The following is a 22452-nucleotide window of genomic DNA, read 5'->3' as shown; positions in this document are numbered from 1 at the left end:
GCAATATGGCGTCTGAAGGTGGTAGCGATTCGCAGCTGAGAAGAAGAAGGCGCCGGGACCCGGAGGAACCGGAAAAAGCAGAACTCAGCGAAAGAGAGCTGACAGGGGTAGTGGCGGTGGCCCAAGAGAATGAAGAGGAAAATGAAGAGCGATGGGTTGGGCCTTTACCTGTAGAGGCAACATTGGCCAAGAAGAGGAAAGGTAGCTACAGAGATAAGCCCAGGGCGAGTTGAAATCTGCATCCCCCGACGGGGAGATTTCAAACCAGACCCCCAAAACAGATGGTGTGTGATTGCGGGGTTTTGTGCCCTCTGAACAGAGGATCTTCTGATTGCTGGTCATTCTATACTTGCAAGTTCTCCCGAAATAGTGACTTGGGCTGAGTACAGCGTCCTTTTGGTAATACCTAACAGTGTTAATCATGGATGTGTTACAGTAATGTGTTCTAATAGATGCTAAAACTAATTTATGCCACTAATTCCTATGCGCTGGGTGCCTCTCATTTAATCCCTACAGCAGGTGTATAAGGTTGGAATTTCTGTCTCCGTCTAGCAGTTGTGAGAGGCCGGTTTTCTTGAAGGCTTTTAGTTCAGGAATGCTGTTTGTTGCCCAGAGGGGAGGGGGCGAGAGGACGGTGCCTATTTAGAATCCTAAAGAGTAAGTAAAGATGATTATAATTCTGACTCTTCCAGTAATTACTTTTTTGACGTAGGAAAGTTACATAAGTTTCCTGGATCACAAATTTTTCATCTAAAACCAGCGGGGTGTGGTTTTCAAACCACACGCAGGAGATACCAGGGCATGGAGTATTTTCCTACTTTCGTGGAATAGTGAACAGGTTTTTCAAATAAAAAGGGTGGGGAAAGAGGTTAAATTTTCTTGTTTTAAAAGTTCTATAAAGTGCCTTTCTTAACGTTTAAGATCATTAAAATACGATTTTTCTGAAAGTTCAAATCTTTATCATTCTCTCTCTCTGCTTCACACTCTTCAGTGATTCCTCATTATTTTCTAAACAAAGTCCAAACTCCCCAAATGGCCCACAAGGCTGTTCATGACATGATCTCTCCTTACCTCACCAAAACATTTCCACTGCTTCTCTATCCTAACTCTGTCTTCCTTATTCTGTACTCTAGACATATTAAGATATTAAGATACTTGAGAATGGGACATGCCTTTTTTTCTTATTTGAATGCCTACCAGGATGTTATGGTGTATATCTGGAATAATTTCCCTCACCCTTTTTCACTTGGCTAACTTGCTCAACTGTAGCATTCGTCTTCAACCATCACCTCTGTAAAGCCTGTGACTTCTCCAGTTTGGTCCAGGTTTCTAAAGAGCACCGATCATAAATCTGAGGTAGTATTTAACAGCTGAATTTACAGGTAGACTTCAAATTTATGTATCCAGATTTTAAAGAAGCCACTTTTTAAAATACTGTCCACCGACATCTTTAAAGTACATAATCTTTTTTACTGTTAGGTCTTTCTGTTAAATGTTTCCATAGCAATTTCTTCCTCATTGCACTGGCTACATTTTACAATTGAATATTTATTCATGTGGTTGATTAATGTTCTTCTCCACTGCTAAGACTGTACCCTTCTAAAAGCAAAGTCCATTCCTACTTTGCTTGAGTGCTTTGCACATAGTAAGTGTTCACTTAGTATTTATTGAATGAATGAATATGACAAAGTTAATGCTCTTACTGTTGCATTAGAATATTTTTGTATGTCCTTTCTAATGGAAAAATAAAAAAATATCAAAGTGTTGATATTAGTGTTAAGAGACAAAGATCATACAAAACTTAATTCAGTAGAGACAGAAATAATTACGTGTGAAAATGTTCGCCCTAGGGGCACCTGGGCAGCTCATTCAGTTAAGTGTCTGCCATCAGCTCAGCCCAGGGTCCTAGGATCAAGCCCCATATCGGGCTCTCTGCTCAGTGGGAGCCTGCTTCTCCCTTTCCCTGCTACTCCCCCTGCTTGTAATCTCTCTCTGTCTATGAAATAAATAAAATCTTTAAAGAAAAAAAAAAAACCAGAAAACAAAAAGAAAAATGTTTTCCCTTAAGTAGATGCTCATTGTATTTAAGCCAATAGTTTGAAGTTTGAAGAAAAAATTGAGATTTAAAAACATCTATGAGACATTAGAAAAATATCATTGAAGATTATCTAAAAAGACAGGAATTTGGAGCACCTGGCTGGCTCAATCAGTAGAACATGTGACTTTTGATCTCAGGATTGTAAGTTCAAGCACCATGTTGGGTGTAGAGATTACATAAAAATAAAATCTTTAAAAAAAATTAGGGGGCCTGTGTGGGTCAGCGGGTTAGGCCTCTACCTTCGGCTCGGGTCATGATCTCAGGGTCCTGCGATCGAGTCCCGCATCAGGCTCTCTGCTTGGCAGGAAGCCTGCTTCCTCCTCTCTCTCTCTCTCTCTCTCTCTGCCTGCCTCTCTGCCTACTTGGGATCTCTCTCTGTCAAAAAAATAAAATCTTTAAAAAAATAAAAAGACAGGAATTTGATAATATATTTCTAGAAATAGAACATGTTCTTTTGACACTGGATTTTTGTACTCATTTTCAGAAAGACATTATAAATTATTATATGGAACTACCTTTAATTAAACTGATGGTTTTTCAAAGACAGGAGTTATGTGTTCTTCATGTCCATGAGCCTTAACCTATTTTGTTTTCAGTAAATACCTGCTCAACAAGTAAACTAACTAGCAGCAAAAGGAATGTGTATCAGATAGGATTATATTACCTACCTATTACAAAAAGACCCAAAAAGTCAATAACATTAAAAAAGACAGAGGTCTGGGACACTTGGGTGGCTTAGTCGGTTAAGCTGCTGCCTTCGGTTTAGGTCATAATCCCAGGGTTCTGGGATCAAGTCCCGCATTGGGCTCCTTGCTCGGCAGGGAGCCTGCTTCTCTCCGCCTCTGCCTGCCACTCTGACAAATAAATAAAATCTTCTTAAAAAAAAAAAAGACAGAGTTCTACTTCTTTCATGTGTAAAAGGAGTCCCAAAGTAAATAGTTGCGTTGGTGGTATAGTGGTGAGCATAGCTGCCTTCCAAGTAAATAGTCTAAGATTGGTATAGAGGCTCCAGACATTCTTTCCAGCTTTCTGCCCTAACATCACTAAGATATGGCCCTCATCTTTATTCTGAGTTTTTATTAGAATAACAGTGCTGTTATCCCAGTTCCAAGTTGTAGGACTGAGAAAGGGAACAAGGGAACACTTTTTGAAGGAGACTTCCTTGTCGCACAACATTTCTCATTGACACATGGTCACACCTAACTCTGGAGAAGTTGAGAAATGTCCCTTTAATAACTTAAGCTGGGTATCAATGTGCCCATGTAAAAATGGGCATTCTGTTACTAAAAGTGAAGGAAAAAGGAGTTCGTTGGGCACCAGTTTGAGTCTGCTATGCATTGGTTAATGAAAAACTACAAAACATCTCATATTTAATGTAGCAATTTTTATAGTTCTATTTGGCCATCATTGGCTTATTTTACTAGATATGTCAATTTTTGCTAGTAAAATTGGTCATAGCTCCTGTAGTGAAATAAGTATTTCCTCGGATTAACACTTTTAACAAATGTTTTGTCCCTGGAAGAAGTTGAGAACTCCAGAATTTTTTTCAGCTCTAAAAATCTATTTTGAATTTTTTCATGTTAACCTGCTCTAATGCCAGTATCAGTGACTTCAGAGAGGATTAGTGCCTTAAAGATAAATAGACATCTTATCAGTGGCAACTGTCCTCTTGTTACTTATTTAAGTTAAAACTAATAATTGATTCTACCTGGCTAAAAAGATGGTTGTGATAATTTGATGAAACTTTTAAAGGTTTTGTTTCTTAATGAACCTTCATATTAAGTCATAATTACTCAGTTCTTAAGTTCTGGGGACAGTTAATCCTTTATATACTACCTTAGAACCTGTCATGACTAACTAAATAATGGTGCTATTCACTACTATAAAACAATAGAAGTTATAAGTGATATAACAGACACTAAATTTTTTTCCATTATGTGCGAATTAAGAGAAATTTAAGAAAATCTAGAAGAAAATGCAAAATAGAATTTAGAAAATCTTAAATACAAAATAGTATATAGTTTCAGTTAAAAATACATTTTTCTTTACTTTTTTTCCCCTTCAGTTCTAGAGTTTGAAAGAGTCTATCTTGAAAATCTCCCCAGTGCATCTATGTATGAACGCAGTTACATGCATAGAGATGTTATCACCCATGTGGTATGCACCAAGTAAGTCTATCACATCATTTTAATTTCTTTCTAAAAAATGTCTTTTAGGGGCGCCTGTGTGGCTCAGTGGGTTAAACTTCTGCCTTCGGCTCAGGTCATGATCTCAGAGTCCTGAGATCGAGCCCCACATAGGGCTTTCTGCTTGGTGGGGAGCCTGCTTTCCCCACCCCCTCTGCCTGCCTCTCTGCCTATTTGTGATCTGTCAAATAAAATATTTTTCAATCTATTTTTTAAAAGATTTTATTTATTTATTTGACAGAGAGAGATCACAAGCAGGCAGAGAGAGAGGAAAGGAAGCAGGCTCCCCACTGAGCAGAGAGCCCGACGTGAGGCTTGATCCCAGGATACTGGGATCATGACCTGAACCGAAGGCAGAGGCTTAACCCACTGAGCCACCCAGGCGCCCCAAATAAAATATTTTTTTAAAAATGTGTTTTACAAAAATGCTTCAGTTTTGAGAAGGATTTGTAGAAGTAACTTTAGGATACTATGGATTTCTGTTTAATGTCACAGGTTTTGTAATAGTTGAAGTTAAATAAAGGCCTACATTCTCTTTCCTATATCATACAAGAAGTGCGTTCGAGGTAAGATGTGTAAAGTACCTGGTGTAGTCTAGGTTTCAATAAATGGCTTCCATTTTTATATATCATACAAGGGAGACTATTCTGTATAAAATCTTTTTGATACTTAACCAAACACCTTGGATAGGATACAAAACAAATATATGTTGAACTTTGCTGTATAGAGAAGGAATATATTGAGATTTAATGATTTATCAGTTTCTGAAAACTAGTGTAATTTTCCTTCTGAAACACTGTCCATAGGGTGATCTTAACATTAATGGGTTGTAGGGTCTAGTGATTGCTGGTGAAATTTATTTTTTTTAATGTCAAGTGCTAGCTCAATTCTGATCCTAATTCTTGGGATTAAAATTAGTGCCACAGCAGCTATTATAAAATCCAGAAAAGAACTACAAAGTTTGCAGTAATGGCCTTCATAAAGGAAGATATTTTTTTATATGTCATAGTAGTCTTCATAAAGGAAGATTTTTTTTTAAAATGTACTTCAAAAGTCAGAAATTCTCATGAATGATTGCTTTGGGGGTACTAAGTAATTCATAGATCTGTTCTACAGATTTATGAATTATTTAAATTAACTTTTATAATTTTATATATGCAGGACAGACTTTATTATTACTGCCAGTCATGATGGACATGTTAAGTTCTGGAAAAAAATAGAAGAGGGAATTGAATTTGTTAAACATTTTCGTAGTCATCTGGGTAAGAATTTCACTTTGTGTTTGTGTTTGTGTAGCTCTCTTAAATTGTATTGGCTAAAGTTTCTTTAAAAATTTTTTTTTCTTTGAATCATGTATATTTGTTTCATTGGTATTTACTAGAGTGTTTTAATTTGATTTATTTAAATAGGAGTTATTGAGAGTATTGCAGTTAGCTCTGAGGGAGCATTGTTCTGTTCTGTGGGTGATGATAAAGCAATGAAGGTGTTTGATGTAGTGAACTTTGACATGATCAATATGCTGAAGCTTGGGTGAGTCTTTTTTTAAAGTATATATTTTTTTACTTAGTGAAATAAGTTTTAAACTAAACATCACCATTTTGTAGATATTTCTAAACAGACTATATCGCCATCCCATTAAAAAATGTGCCTTTGAATTTTGCTTAGGAAAATTCGGTATGAATCCTTGTTATGACCTCTTTGGAGGCTTCTGCTGTGATTTTCTCATTAATCACAGTAGAAGTTTTTAATCAGCATCATAGTAAGGATTGATTATATCCATTTAACATTACTAAATGAATTAACAGGATCCATCATGTCAAAAATACTGGTGCTTAGAATTAACTTCTTTACTGTGTTTATTTCAGTCATCTGTATTGTGTCTTACAAGGCTTGTGTACATTTTGAAATTGAAGTGATTTATTGGTGATTTTAAACTTTGAAGTATATTGATACCCAAACTATGTGGTTGGACTGTACAGGAATGAGATGAATACCTTAAGCATGTCTTTCTTCAGATTCTATACTGAATTTAAATATTTCTTAATGAATGTCAGCTTTAAAGTCATAGTATTGTCAAAAAGTTTGGGACTTGTCTTAGTTCACACTGCCATTAGAAAAGGCCATAGGCTAAGTGGCTTAAACAATAGAATTTTATTTTCTCAGAGTTCTGGAGGCTGGAAAGTGCAAGATCAAGGTTCCAGCAGGGTTTAATTTGTGGTGAGGACTCTCTTTGGGGACAGGATGTAGGGAGGAATGGTATCTTGATCTTTCCCTTCTCAGGCCACAGGCCTTTGGGATTAGGGCCCCACATTTATGACGTCATTCAACCTTAATTACCTCCTAATTATCTCCAGATACGATCACCTTGGGTAACTGCAACATATGAATGGTGGGGGAAGGAGAACAACAGTTCATTACATAATAGGATTTCTTTTGGAATTTCCCTCAAAACCAGTTTGTGAGCCACTAAAGGAAATCAGTCTCATTACTTATGGTCAGAACTTATTTTTGACTAGAAACAGAAATATCTTTTGATTATCTGTCCTATTCTCTTGCTTTGTTTACCCACACTAGCGGTTTTTAAAAATTAAATCTATTGATAAATGTTGAACCTTTGCCATCTTTGAGGATATTAAAAGAGTATTTTTTTTTTAAGTTTCGGTAGAAATTCTAGAAAAGTTTTGAGAAGTTCCAAGAAAGTTTTGATCATCAGCACCACCATTGGAATAACTGTGTAACTTCTCAAACTTGACTGCATAGGAGACAACACTCATTTGAGTGTGTAAGTTCAGTGAATTAATTAAATTTGTCCCAGTTCTTTTACCCTTTGTTCATCAGGTAGCATGTTCAAACTTCATAGTTTTAAGATCAAGTTACTAATAATGAGAATGTGATATCAAAATGTTTTTCTTTTGATCACAGTCATAACTAAAATGTTTTTATTTTAAACATTTCAAGGATGGATTTATCAAGTATACTGTTACATGCTAACCTATTTAAAAGTAAGTTACACATAGACTGAGATGTGGACAGAAATCCGAAAGGCAATGCCTTGAAATATTTTAAGGTTTGGGTCTAATTAGGTTTTCTTATCTACCCAAAAGAACTAAATGATCTGCTATATGCAGTTCTCTTTGTGGTCTGATAAATCCTCAGAAGTTATTACCATTATATTAATGAGGTCAGAAAGAGAAAAATTAGTAACTCTCTTCGTTCCTTCCCATTTTCTATCTCTCTGCTACTTTGAGCAAGGAATCCAAAATTGACCAAATCATTGTCCAGGACACTTTTCTGGTGGTGTGGGTGGAAAAGGATGCTTATTTGTATTGATCTCTTTTTTCCCTCAATTCTTAAATATTTTAGCTATTTTCCTGGACAGTGTGAGTGGATCTATTGTCCAGGGGATGCCATCTCTTCAGTTGCTGCTTCTGAGAAGAGCACAGGAAAAATTTTCATTTATGATGGTCGAGGAGATAACCAGCCACTTCATATCTTTGACAAACTCCATACATCACCTCTTACTCAGATACGGCTGAATGCAGTTTACAAAGCAGTAGTGTCTTCTGATAAATCTGGAATGATTGAATACTGGACTGGGCCTCCTCATGAGTATAAGTTCCCCAAAAATGTGAACTGGGAATATAAAACTGACACAGATTTATATGAATTTGCCAAGTGCAAGGCTTATCCAACCAGCATATGTTTTTCACCTGACGGGAAGAAAATAGCTACTATTGGTTCTGATAGAAAAGTTAGAATTTTCAGATTTTTAACTGGAAAACTCATGAGAGTCTTTGATGAATCACTAAGTGTAAGTACAATATAAATTTAATGACTGTTTCCTTTTCTGAATGTCTTTATTTTGTGCTATTTCTTAAAAGATTTTTTTTGTGGGTGTAGATATTTATGTGGATGGTTATTTTCTCTTAGTACATTGAAGATATTATTCAACTGTCTTGCTTTCATTGTTCTTCAGAACTCTCTTCCCTAGGTTTATGATGTGGTATCTTTTGAGCCAGTTATCCTTACATTTATGTGGCTGTTTCTAGTTTAGTTTTGTTTGTAAGTTCATCCTCTTAAGTTCCTCAAAACTCATTCTAGACTTTTTTCTTACCCTTTTCTTAATTCTGTTCATTCCTCCCTGTTTGTATGACTGCTCCCAAATTGATTTTTCCAGCTTTCTGTTGTGAAAGAGCTGGTGCTATCCTTTGTTTTGTTTTGGTTTGGTTTGGTTTGGTTTGGTTTTGGTTTTTTTGTTTTGCTTTGTTTTGCTTGTCTTCATGAATGGCACCAATATCCATTTGCTTGCACAAACCAAAGAAACCTGAATCATCCTTAACTTTTTTCCTTACCCCTCTTTTTAATTCATCATGAGTCCTGTCAGTTTTACTTTCTAAATATGCTTTAAATTTATCAATTTCCTTTCAGCACAGCTGTCAGTACTATAGCTCATGATCTTTTGCCTAGACGATCTCATGGCCTACTGCCTGTGTCCTGGCTTCCTCCTAATCTGTTATCCACGCTGTACCTAGAGCAGTTTTTTTTTAATTTTTAATTTTTATTTATTTAAAGATTTTATTTATTTATTTGACAGACAGATCACAAGTAGGCAGAGAGGCAAGGCAGAGGGGGACGCGGGAAGCAGGCTCCCTGGCGGAGCAGAGAGCCAGCCGCAGGGCTCAATCCCAGGACTCTGGGATCACGACTTGAAGCCAAAGGCAGTGGCTTTAAGCCACCCGAGTGCCCTTGGACCATTTTTTTTTTTTTTTTAAATGCACATCTGACCATGTCATTCTTTGAACCTTTTAGTGACTTCCTGTTCTTAGAATCAAGACCAAATTCATGGCCTGCCTTATTGTGGCCTTTGCCTACTGTTCTACCCTACTGTAAATAACCTTTCTCCCTGCCTCTTACTCTAGCCATTTGGGCTTTCTTTCAGTTTCTTGAACATGTCTCCCACCATAGGGCCTTTGCATATGCTGTTCCTGCTGCCTGGGGTCACCCCTCCCCCATTCTTTCCATTACCTGTTGAATTTACACTTCAAATCTTATTTAAAGGGTCACTTCCTATGGGAATTCACTGTTCATATAATCTAAGACAATCTTTTTTTAAGATTTACTTATTTACTTTAGAGAGAGCACAAGAGAGGGAAAGCATACCCCCGAGCTGGAGTGGGGATCAGAGGGAGAATTTTCAAGCAGACTCTGCCCTTGCTCAGTGTGGAGCCTGACTTGGGGCTTGATCTTAACACCCATGAGTTTACAACCTGAGCCAAAACCAAGAGTTGGTTGGTTAACAAACTGAGCCACCCACCTACCCATAGGATAACTTTTTTTTTTTTTTTAAGATTTTATTTATTTATTTGACAGAGAGAGAAATCACAAGTAGGCAGAGAGGCAGGCAGAGAGAGAGGAGTAAGCAGGCTCCCTGCAGGGCAGAGAGCCCGACGCGGGACTTGATCCCAGGACCCCGAGATCATGACCTGAGCCGAAGGCAGTGGCTTAATCCACTGAGCCACCCAGGCGCCCCTAACTTTTTTTTTTTTAATGTGACTCAGTGTCACTGTTTAATTTTCCTGTAGAGCATTTGGCATGGTCTTATTTTTGATTAATACATATCAGTCCCTCATAAATTAAACTCTACGAATCTATGGTCCCTTATCTATTTTGGTTCCTGTTTGTATCTCCAGCACTGAGAACAATACCTGATACATAACTGCTAACAAGAATTTGTTAAAACAAAACGAAAAAAGAATTTGTTAAAGCATGTAGTTGTAGAATAAGAGTTTCTATCCATGCAAAGTTAACTGTTTTTTTGTGGAAATTTGGATTTCATCATTGCTAATGGTATGTTGAATCCTCTAAGAATCTGTGGGTTGAACCTTTGTAGCAGCAATGTTTATTGTATGACCTTGTCAATTTTAGTCTTGGTAGTGACCAATTTATATTAGATTCCCTGCATTAAGGTCTTAAATTCTATTATTTTCATTAGTGACACTCTTATTTGGTGGCAAGCAGCAGTAAGTTGGGTGGATTATCTGCCTAAAGTAGTATGAATCCAGACAAATGTGAAGATGTATTTGCCGTCAAATCATCCTCATCACTCATTTTCTTGGTGGAAGAGAATAGCTCTCCCCTATACTTTTAAGAAAAGGAGAAAATGTCCTTTGTAATGTTTTCTTCTTTAATGTTAGATGGTAACTAAATATTAATTTAAATATAACTTAAAAACTCTTTACCAGCTTGCAGCTCTTCAAAGATTCCTTAGGAAAAGAAACAAAAACAGTCTCTAAAAAAATGAATAAAATTTAAAAAAAAATAAAAACACAGTCTCTGGATATATATCTCTTAACATGAATACTCTTGAGCTGTTCAGTCCACTCTGTTCATCCTTGTCTTCAACATTTGTTGAAATCAGAGGGCTGAGATGATAAGAGAAAATCAGTATTAAAGCTTATGATAGAAGTTCAGATTCAGAATAAGAGAAGTTACCAAAACAAAACAAAAACAAATGCCAAGTAAATTAGTTAGAATGCTAGTGAGTAGTGAATGTGTGGAATCTCACAGTTAGAGATATGCATATGCTGCCTACTGCTATATAGCAATGTATCACAGAGGCCCTGGTATTAAGACTAGAATATGTAAAAAGATACCGATGTACTTATTAGGTTGGATTAACATGTATGAAATACTTCACTGGCAGAAGTATTTATGAAATACTTCATTTTCACTGGCAGAGGGTCTGGGGGCTCAGTTATGTGTCTGCCTTTGGCTCAAGTCATGATCTTGGAGTCCTGGGATGGAGCCTACATTGGGCTCCCTGCTCAACGTCGAGTTTGTTTCTCCCTCTGTGATCTCTCTCGCTGTCCCTCAAATAAATAAATAAAACCCTTAAAAAAAAAAAATAAATCTTCTCTGTAACAAAATAATCAAGAGTCCCTCACTACAAAAATGTACTCTGGCATCTAGGCTATTTCTAGCATACAAATAAACAATTATCAGTCTCAGAAACTGGACACAAGAAACTCTAATGACCAGGCTTTTTATCTGTCCTGTAAGAACTTTGCTTCTTGTTGTTCCCTCATACACATACCTCCTTTCATCTTTTGGAGTTATTTACATTCTTCTTTCCGTATCTAGAAAAACAGGATTTCTAGTGAATGCAAGCATGAAAAAAAATAGATTGAACATAAGCCTGGTTTCTTCCATCTCCAGTGGAGACCTACTTTTGAATTCTGCTGCTTGATGCCCTAAATATCTGGAAAAGTGAATGAAAGATCATATTTTGGGGGAAACTTAGAGTATAATAATACATAGTAATTAATGATGTGACCTCATCTGAAATTATTTTAAATATCTAAAGAAAACCAAATAACAAAACTAGAGAGCACTCATAAAAATATTCATCCACACAAAGTCACATTTACCTAATGATAATCTGTGTTGTACTTTCTGTAAAAATAACTCAAAACATTTTTTTAAAAGATTTTATTTATTTGAGAGACGGAAATCACAAGTAGGCAGAGAAGCAGGCAGAGAGAGAGGAGGAAGCAGGCTCCCCGCTGAGCAGGGAGCCCGATTCGGGGCTTGATCCCAGGACCCTGGGATCATGACCTGAGCCAAAGGCAGAGGCTTTACACTGAGCCACCCAGGCACTCCACTTGAAACATTTTCTAAAATGTCATGAAATCATTATAAATTAGTGAAATAATAAGAGTTCATTCATTCAACAAAAACTGAGTGCTTGTTATATCATGTCAGGCCCATGATTCCTGTATAGGGAGCTTACAGTCTAGTTGCATTGTCCACATGTGGCCACTAGCCACATGTGGCTATTGAGTACTTGATATGAAGCTAGTCCAAACTGAGATGGGCTGAAAGTATAAAATACAGGATTCAAAGACCTAATATAAGAAACATAGAATGTAATATATCTCAAAAAAAATTTTTAAGATTTTATTTTTAAGTAGCCTCTACACCCATCATGGGCCTCGAACTTACAACCCTGAGATCAAGAGTCACATCCTCTACCACCTGAGCCAGCCAGGTGCCCCCATCTCAATATTTTAATACCTAAAGCTTAAATGATTATATTTACGATATACTGGGTTCAATAAAACATTTTTTCTGAAGATTTTATTTGTCTCAGAGAGAGAGAGAGAAAGCACAAGCAGGGGAGGCAGCAGGCAGAGGGAGAAGCAAGATCCCTACTCAGCAGGGAGCCGGATGCAGGACTCAATCCCAGGAACCCAGGATCATGACCTAAGCTGAAGGCAGACGCTTAATCGACTGAGCCACCCATGCATCCCTGAATAAAACATTATTAAGACTAATTTCACCTGTTTTTTTTTTAAGTAGCTACTAGAAAATGTAAAAATTATATATGTGGTTTCCATTATATTTCTATTGGAAAGTACTAGTCTGTGGCTTGTAAAAGGCAGTAGATAGAGTTTCAATAGAGAAAACAGTAGTTAAATTAATTTTTAAGAAGAACCAGTTAGCATAAATCCTATTTTTTATGATTGAACTTATTTTCTGCTTATAGTATTTAGAATCATCCTGAAGATGACACATAAGTACATAAACTTTCAGTAGCTCTTAATGTGTTCTGTGCTTCTATTTAAATTCTCATTCCCGGGGCACCTGGGTGGCTCACTGGGTTAAGGCCTCTGTCTTCAGTTCAGGTCATGCTCTCAGGGTCCTGGGATGGAGCCCTGCCTTGGGCTCTCTGCTCAGCAGGGAGCCTGCTTCTTCCCTGCCTCTCTGCCTACTTGTGATCTCTCTCTCTGTCAAATAAATAAACAAAATATTTTTAAAAAAATTCTCATTCCCTTTATCATGTAGCTTTTTTGTTAATAAATGGTTTGCTTCTTAGATGTTTACTGAACTCCAGCAGATGAGGCAACAGTTACCTGACATGGAATTTGGCCGACGAATGGCTGTAGAACGTGAGTTGGAGAAGGTGGATGCAGTAAGATTAATTAACATAGTTTTTGACGAGACTGGACACTTTGTGCTGTATGGAACAATGCTAGGCATTAAAGTTATAAATGTAGAAACAAATCGGTAAGTTTTAACATGAAGTGTTTTAAAAAGTGCATTCATTTATGGGGGACCATTTCCTCCTCTAGGGAAACAATGGGCGTTTTGTTTGTTCCAGGACAAGTGGAATGGTCCCAAATGTCTAAACTTAACCAAATGTTTTGACTGGATTTTTCTGTGGTCTTTTGGTTGTTTATAATCTTATGTAAAAAGTTTCCACTCATGTTTGTAAAAGAAGTAGAAAAAAAGATATGCATAGTTTCAAGTTGTTGTGTGTGTTTTGTTTTTGTTTTTTTAACAAGTTTCAGTCTCTCTTTTGCTTATTGATTTAAATTAGCCTAGTTCATGTTAAATGTTGCCAAATATTTTAACCACAGAATTCAGCATTACATCCTGCTAGACATAAAATCAGAAGTTAAAATGCATGAAACCACCATAAGCCTTTTGTGCAAACACTCCATTTGGTTTGAGTACAAAATAGCCATAGTAAGATACTATCACTGAATATAAATGCAAAGAACTTAAAGTATATTTTAAAGAGAAAAAAACTAGTGCTGTACATTTTCACATGTAAACAAATTTATATTGTAGTTCTTGGCAGTATAGAATCTTTGAAGGTTTACAGAACTATTAAAATAATAGTGACAGGGATAGGTTAAAACTATATGACTGAATGTATTTTTTTTTAACCTGGAGATTCCAGCCACCTACCAATTTAAAATCATTCTTTTTGGGAGAGGGGGATAGAGAAACATTTCTTTAAACTTTTACTAGTTATTTTATACAAAGGTAAAGGATAAAGGATAGTTGATTCCTAACTTTTAACTATAAAGTTTTTGTAATTGGACTTCATTCTGTTAATTTTATTGTATAAAATGCATTTTCTAGGTGTGTGCGCATCTTAGGCAAGCAAGAAAATATTAGAGTGATGCAGTTGGCTTTGTTCCAGGGAATAGCCAAAAAACATCGTGCTGCAACTACTATAGAAATGAAAGCTTCTGAAAACCCTGTTCTTCAGAATATTCAAGCTGATCCGACAATAGTTTGTACATCTTTCAAAAAGAACAGATTTTATATGGTATGCAGAAGTAAGAGGAAAAAGACCTTAATTCTTCCAATTTGGTTGGAGTTTTATTTTCCTAGCTTGTGCTTTCAACTGAAGAGAACGTTGGCAATAATAGCAGAGTTTCTAAACAACCAGAATACTATCTTAAAACATTAGTATTGTAGAATTTTTAACTAGGACTTGATTTTGTACTGTTTTCCTGTTTTGAAAATTTTTCAACCTGGCTTCTGCAACTGTTTGTGTTGTCTAAGAGGTTAGGAAATAAGCGGTTATGGTAATAATTGCATCCAAAATAGCTTTGCTATGGGGTTTTAAAATTCTGCAAAAGATTGTTTTTCATCTTTTATTCTGAAACATAATTTATCTCCCTTGAACTTGCACACTTCCTTCTCTAAGCACATTTCTTTTTATTGCCTTTCAACTCCCTTGTAATGAATGGTGCTACCTTAAAAGTGAATATTCCTGAGGAATTATTTTTTTTCTACAGTATTACAGGTACCTTGCATGTTAACTAACATTGGGCTCAGAATCAGACTACCAAGCTATCTAAGAGTAGCAGTGTCCTAATGGTTAAGCCAACCAGAAAAAAATCTAAATACAGAGACCTCTGCCATACCTTCTGTTTTACCCACTGAAGTCAGAGACTTTCTGAGTCCCAAATTTGGCTATTTCTCTGCCTAAAATCTTTTAATGGCTCCTCAACTATCTATATTACATGGCTCTTCTACCTGCCTTTCTTCATTTTTAGTTCATTTGCTACACTGACTGTACTGAATTTGATCCCGTTTGCAGTAATTGAGTATCCTTGTTTACCTCAAGGTGTTTGCGCAGGCTCTTCCTGCTGCCAGTCACACACCTGTCCCCAGTCCCTACTCTCACTAGGTCTCAGTTTGGAAGCCTTCTCTCAACATCAGGTCTGATTAGGTATGCTTGCTTGTGCAGTATTTCACAGTTTTGGGAATAATTTTTCTTTTCTTTTCTTTTTTTTTTTTTAATATCTGACCCTATCATCTCCTCCTTAATATAAAATTCTCAAATACAGGACCTTATGTTTTCTTCACTATTCACAAGGTTTGGTAAAGTGTCTGGCTCATTATAGTATACTCATTCTTTCATCTGATATTATTGTAAGCAGCTGTGATGCTATTCAGGTTACCAGCATTTGATAAATGTAGAAAATAGCAGCTTATCGCAACCAAGCTTTTAACCTAAAATGGGTACATTCTTTTAAGATGAAAAATTTATTTATAGTAGTCAAGGTCTTTGCTAAAAAATTAATACATATTCAAGGAAAAGAATTTTTCTTGTTTTACCTGTAATTTTACTGTTTTGAAGGTAAAAATTAATTGTAATAGGGAATCCTTGGTATATACTAAAAACATGTACTAAAGGGGCGCCTGGGTGGCTCAGTGGTTTAAGCCGCTGCCTTCCGCTCACATCGGGCTCTCTGCTCAGCAGGGAGCCTGCTTCCCTCTCACTCTCTCTGCCTGCCTCTCTGCCTACTTACGATCTCTTTCTGTCAAATTTAAAAAAAAAATATGTACTAATGTTCCATTCACTTCATCAAAAACTTTAACAAGTTACATTTTCTTTTTCTTCCTCTAGAGTTTACTTTTATGTTGATTAAATCATATATGTTCCTTGTAATCACTGACGAAAAAGAGTCACTCTATGTGCATCTTTATACAGCTAATATAAAATTCTTTCATTTTTAGACATATATATTCATGAGTAAAAGCAAAATGGTTTACATATGTATAAATTTATCCTTTTTTCAAATCCAGTATCATGAAATAAAATTTTACAGAATTTGAACTCTAGTAGTTTATATACATGACCTAAATCAAGACAACTATTTAAAAATTGATGTAGATAAATCATACAGCAGACATGCCCTTCCTTTGAAAACTGGAGAGTAACATTATAAGGCAACAGCATTCTGCCTTGGTTGTTTGTTAGTTTGGACTTTATACAAATAAATCAGGAATGATATTAGGCAAGATGGGGCCTAGGACACTGGCTTTACTTCCTGGAACTCAATTGGTTATCAGGTAGGGCTTTCTTGGGAGAAAAAGTCTCTACTTAATGAAAGTCAAATTAAAAAACAAAAAACAAACAAACAAAAAACACCCAGGCTTAGAGAAGTCCAAAGTTTTAACAACTGAAAGGTTTCTTTCAGTTTTCCCAATACTCTGAGGTACCCTGAAATTTCTTCAACTTCACTCAAAATTTACATTCTTTCTCCCAAGCTTCAGGATTTAGATAGAACAGATGGGGCTTTGCAGGCAATAAAAAAAGAAAGTCAAGATGCATTTCTAATCAGAAATCTTTGAATCCTCAGGCTACCTAGCACCAGGTTCTGCTTTTGTAATAACAATTACTAATATGTATATAGTACCTTATACATGTTAGGCACTGTTCTCTAAGCATGTTATATCCCTTCATTTAATCTTCACAGCAGGTACCACTTGGAGGTAGTTATTATCATCCCCATTTATGAATGAGGAAATGGAAGAAATGAATTTACTTCCCCAAAATCATGTAACTAGTAAGTAGCGGAGCTGGAATTCACACCCAGGAAATCTAAATAGTTGAAAGTAAGCAACAGATGACAGGTTTTGTCGTATTAGCTGGCAGAAGCAGAGAGCTACCTCAAATAAAACTGCATCTTGTTAAATTTGTACCCAAAAAGAAATTAAATCCCATTTGAAATCATACATCTTCATTAATGGATTTTCATATTAGACAAGTGTAAAAATAATATAACTGTATTACACATCCTGTGATAGGAAGTGATTCCTGAAATAAGGATTTGTTCTGATGTGAATTCTTTTTCCCAAATACCATAAATAGAAATGAAATTCTCTTGTTGTTAAATTTTAACCAGATGAAAATTTTATTCATTCACTCTAATTTTCTTTTGAGTTTACCAAACGAGAACCAGAAGATACAAAAAGTGCAGATTCTGACAGAGATGTTTTTAATGAGAAACCTTCGAAAGAAGAAGTCATGGCAGCTACTCAAGCTGAAGGACCTAAACGAGTTTCAGATAGTGCCATTATCCACACAAGTATGGGAGACATTCACATCAAACTTTTTCCTGTTGAGTATGTACTATTTCTGTTGTCTTAAACACCAATGTAAATGTGTTTATTTGAAGAAACTGTGCAACGTAAAATTACTTCAACTTGAGGAATTTTAAAGAAGTGAAGTGTTTGATAGAGCATCTACCTTTAGCTTTCTGATAATTGTTCCTCTAGAAAATGGGAAAATTTTATACACATACTTCACAGGTTTATTATTAGGAATATGAAACACAGCTACAAAAGTGCTGAATGTAAAGTATAAGTGATATACAAATAAATTAACTATACATCCCAACATGGTTTTTAAAGAAAATTACCTTTCCCAGGAACTGAACCCACTATACGAATTCAGTGAACATATGTATCTTAAGGTACTGTAGTTGTATTTTTTAACCTGCTAAATGACTCTGAAATTTAAATACTGTCAAATTCAAATATAATAAGCAATCATGATCTAAAGATAATATACTAAACAATATGAATATATGGTGGCTTATATGCTCTTTCAACTCTTGCTTATCCTGAGGTTAGAAGAGGTTATGAAAAAAAAAAACCGATTCTGAAAGTTTGAGAAGATACTGAAAACACCATTAAGAAGCACAACTGCAAAGAAAACTCTTAAGATGCCCTGAATAGATTTCATATTTTTAACATGTGTCTTACTAGGTGCCCTAAGACAGTGGAAAACTTCTGTGTTCACAGCAGAAATGGTTATTATAATGGACATACATTTCACCGTATAATTAAGGTAAGGTGTAGAAAAATTTTTTTCGAAGATTTATTTATTTGAGAGAAAGCACGAGCAGTGGTGAGAGAGGCAGAAGGAGAGAATCTTCAAGCAGACTCCCCACTGAAGGCAGAGCCCAACTCGGGGCTTCATCCCACAGGCCTGAGATCATGACCCAAGCTGAAACCGGGAGTCAGATGCTTAACTGACTGAGCCACCAGGTGCCCCAAGTTGATAGAAAATTTAAATGATTTCCGGAACAGTATGTTTTAGCATAACCACAGGTTTAAACCTAAGGAATCGTCCTGTCTCACAATGTTCAGTTTGTTAGAAAGGAATAGGAAAGGGGGCCTGGGTGGCTCAGTCAGTTAAGCATCTGCCTTTGGCTCAGGTCATGATCCCAGGGTCCTGGAATCAAGTCCCACATAAGGCTTCCTGCTCCTCAAGGAATCTGCTTCTCCCTCTCCCTCTGCCTGTCACACTTCCTGCTTGTGCTCGCTCGCTTGCTTGCTCTCTTTCTTTCATATAAATAAAATCCTTTAAAAAAAAATAGGAAAAATGGACTGTAGAAGCCAAAAAAAAAGGATGGTCATGAATGTCAGATTTGGAATCAAGCGCAGGAATATAGTAACTTGAAACATATGTATGTTTAGAAACACTGCATCAGTATTTTGTCAGCAGCAAAAGCCAGGGTCAGATACTGAGTAAAAGGTCATGCTTAGATAAAACCCAAAGCTAAAGTTACTTGTACCTAGTGACTGGATAAGGTCTAGATCTAGCAGGTAAGATTTTAAGTAATAGAAGAGACATGATGCCACTTAATCTTTGAGAACCACCATTAAAACCCAAAGAAGAGAAAGAACTTGGCCCAGGATTTTGTTGAGCAGTGTTCTATAAAATAGATGGGGCAGTAATACAGTTCTTGGTAAGTAGGAGGTCAGAAATGACGGGGGGGATAATCAGATTTGGGGGATTCTGAAAGAATTAGTCAATGACTCACCAGGCAATCCAGAGTGTTTAGAGAAAAGTGGGGCAATTCTATAAAACCTAGCACACTATACAGATCTAAAACTTCTTACAATATTAATTGGTTTTAATTAGATTATTGGGAAAGACAGTACATGTCTATAAATGAGATCTTTGCAGTCTTGTTTCCAGTCAATGAAATAAGGTAGTGTTTAAGCAATGGAAATACATCTTCTAAAGTAAAGTATAACTTACTGAGGTTTTAATAAAATCAGTTTATAGAGAGACAGTTAAGAAAAGTTAAGATTTTACTGACTATAAAACACTCTTAAACATGTTTATCTTATGCATGTAGAAAAGTGTGCATATATAAAAGTGTGCATATAGAAAAGGAGAAGTGTAACGTGTTTTTTGTGTGCTTCCTGTTAAGGGCTTCATGATTCAGACAGGAGATCCAACAGGAACTGGTATGGGAGGAGAAAGCATATGGGGAGGAGAATTTGAAGATGAATTTCATTCAACATTACGACATGACAGACCATATACACTCAGCATGGCCAATGCTGGATCGAATACTAATGGATCCCAGTTTTTCATAACAGTAGTACCAACGGTAAGAACAGCATTGTCTATAAGCCACAGAGTCCATCACAGAGTCATAGATTATGATTGAAGAATGAATTCACTGGAAGAGAGCTGCAGGATTCTCTACCATTATTTATATCTGCCAGGATATAAAAATGAAAACAATTTAAATAAGAAAGTAGAAGATTACCTAACAAATTGGATTTTACTTTGTAAAACTCAGGACACTTGGGTTTAAGTGAACTTGCCAATACTAGTTGTACAACAGAAAACAAATCATTTCACTTCTGGGGCTGTTTCCTTATCTTCAGAAATCAGAGTATATGAATTCTGAATTTTAAGAGCTTTATTCTGTATTTTTATATCTCTGAAATCAAAGTGCAGCCCATAATCAACAGCACTGTAGATTTGCTAAAATACAGCATTATATAAGAATATAGGAATATTCTTTATATTCATTGAAGAATATTCATTATATAAGAATATAAGAATATTGTACTTTCTTGCTATGCAGTTACACAAAATTATACAAATTATTACACTTTATTTGTTGGAATGAAGCACCATGCAACAAAGGAACAATATTTGTAATTACTATCAGGCACAAAGTCTCATGTAATATTCATAGTACTTCTAGTATCACTATGCCCAGTTTTAAAAAATAGATGAGGAAATGAACAGTGAGACATGACTAACTTGCTAGAGGTCAAGTAGGCACCAAGAGCCAGCATTTGAGCTCCCATCTCTCTAATATGAAAGCACATGCTGCTCAAACAGTTCCAAATTGCCTCTTTCTTATACAGGTAGGAATCCTGCAGAGAAATTTTAAAGCCTTAGGCATAATTCTTGAGCTATGCAGAGAGACTTACCTTTAGCAAACATCTTCTAGCTCCCTTTGGTCTGAAAGATGCAGATATCTAATTAAAAAATTATACTGTGCTTTTATATTTTTTCATATAATTATGGAAATCGCTCTTAAAAGCTGCTAAATGAAGTTAACTGCACATCCTTTTAATTAAATTTTTAAAATGAAGCATAAACTTAAATTCTCTTTAATTTGCTCACCCAGAGCGTATGATTAAGAAATCTGGGTTTACCAAGATTTTCCATTTCTCCTCCAATGCAGCCTTGGCTTGATAATAAGCACACAGTGTTCGGACGAGTGACTAAAGGAATGGAAGTTGTACAAAGGATCTCCAATGTCAAAGTCAATCCCAAAACAGATAAACCCTATGAGGATGTCAGCATCATAAATATTACTGTCAAGTAAAATAAGGTTTGTTTCACTGTATGTGTAAATAAAAACACACATATATCAAACAGGGTAATTTTACATTAGAAATCTCTTAGGACTTGCTGAACATACAAATCATGTTTCAAGGATCCAATATTATGTTTTTATATTTTTCATTAAAGGTCCTTTTTAAAAACTCTGCCTTTGATTTTTCTTGCAGCATTTCTCATCCTAAGAGGTGATAAACTGAAGTGGACAAATTTGGGCAAACAGCATCCCTTACATGTAATCTGTCATGAGACTCAAAACCAGATTAAATAATGAGAATCGTATGCATAGGTTGCTTAGCTTTTTAAAACACGCCACATCATCTGCCCACATGTTTCTTTAGATCCACTAAAAAAGGATAACAGGATCTAATAGTAATATACCACTTCCCTTCTTTTCTTAGGTTTGTGTTTCATGTCATATAGTTTTGCCTTTCATTGTTAAAAATAGTAAGTAGTGTTAAGTGAAATTTCAGACAAATAGGAAATTGTAGTTTATTAAAGATTTAGGAATAACTTATTCTGAGTTTCAGGTAAATCACATTTAAATGAGTATTACACCTAGTATTTAAATATAAGAATAAGAATAAATTAATACTTCAGTCCTTAGTTTTACATACAGGTCCATTTTACTATTTTCACATTATTTTCCTCACGTAACTAAATTCAAATTTTCTTTCAGGTTATAGCCTTTTCTTACCTTACTAAATATACCATCAAGAAAGTATATATTGGGGTGCCTGGGTGGCTCAATAGGTTAAAGCCTCTGCCTTTGGCTCAGGTCATGATCCCAGGGTCCTAGGATGGAGCCCCCACATCGGGCTCTCTGCTCAGCAGGGATCCTGCTTCCCCTTCTCTCTCTGACTGCCTCTCTGCCTATATGTGATCTCTGTCTGTCAAGTAAATAAATAATTTTTTTTTAAAAACTATATATTAAGTAAAACTTTTAGTAGCTAATAATGGAGCAATTATTAGTAATTTGAGCTGTAAAACAGTATAAGTTCAAAATGTTGTATTGATTTCTTCTTCACTTTCCCTCCTGACTTCATAACTATTAAGAACCATTGCTTCTAGTTTCCAGACACTCTTGAAGTTAAAGGAGAAAAAGAAGTTAAAGGAGGGACACGTTCAATAGACCTGTTTAGGGAATTCACATTCTTATGTTTATACTTTCTGTTGATAAACAGGTTTACTTCCTTTATCCATTTTGTGCCACAAACCTGTGAGATGGAACAATGTGTCAAGTTATGCTACTTTAAGCTAATATCATGTCCTCTTTTTATAAAGTAGATCTTAGACATAAAATGACATCTCACCGTGAAATATGCCTTTCTTCCTATTTTATGTGTCTAGACATCTCCCTAGCAATTTATTCATTCCTGAAAACATAATCCTAAATTTTTGATAATACTGCC

General features: G+C 35.9%; 1 protein-coding gene across 2 annotated transcripts; it reads left to right on the top strand.

Annotated features, from left to right (window-relative positions):
- The first annotated feature begins 5 nt into the window (after positions 1–5).
- On the top strand, positions 6–21751 carry PPWD1 (peptidylprolyl isomerase domain and WD repeat containing 1). 2 transcript variants are annotated; one of them, XM_046000351.1, is made up of 11 exons: positions 6–201; positions 4164–4266; positions 5446–5546; positions 5694–5814; positions 7648–8095; positions 13160–13350; positions 14215–14404; positions 17318–17499; positions 18145–18226; positions 19602–19784; positions 20883–21747. In XM_046000351.1, the coding sequence occupies exons 1-11, from the start codon at positions 6–8 to the stop codon at positions 21024–21026; spliced, it is 1941 nt and encodes a 646-aa protein (XP_045856307.1). In that variant the 3' UTR covers positions 21027–21747. The 2 variants fall into 2 exon arrangements, with proteins under 2 accessions (XP_045856307.1, XP_045856308.1); XM_046000352.1 differs by lacking the exon at positions 6–201 and having other exon boundaries at positions 4215–4266; positions 5446–5471; positions 5792–5814; positions 20883–21751.
- The last annotated feature ends 701 nt before the right edge of the window (positions 21752–22452 follow it).

Source organism: Meles meles, chromosome 3 (assembly GCF_922984935.1).
Source record: "Meles meles chromosome 3, mMelMel3.1 paternal haplotype, whole genome shotgun sequence".
Classification (NCBI taxonomy): domain Eukaryota; kingdom Metazoa; phylum Chordata; class Mammalia; order Carnivora; family Mustelidae; genus Meles; species Meles meles.
This window is presented reverse-complemented; position numbering and strand designations above follow the sequence as displayed.

What these genes read in the sequence shown, in the direction of transcription:
- PPWD1 (XM_046000351.1), top strand. Translation starts at nt 6, where the DNA reads ATGGCGTCTGAAGGTGGTAGCGATTCGCAGCTGAGAAGAAGAAGGCGC. An exon ending in TCTTTGATGAATCACTAAGT is followed by an intron (nt 8,096 to 13,159) that starts GTAAGTACAATA and finishes TTTGCTTCTTAG; the next exon opens with ATGTTTACTGAACTCCAGCA. An exon ending in ATCAAACTTTTTCCTGTTGA is followed by an intron (nt 17,500 to 18,144) that starts GTATGTACTATT and finishes GTGTCTTACTAG; the next exon opens with GTGCCCTAAGACAGTGGAAA.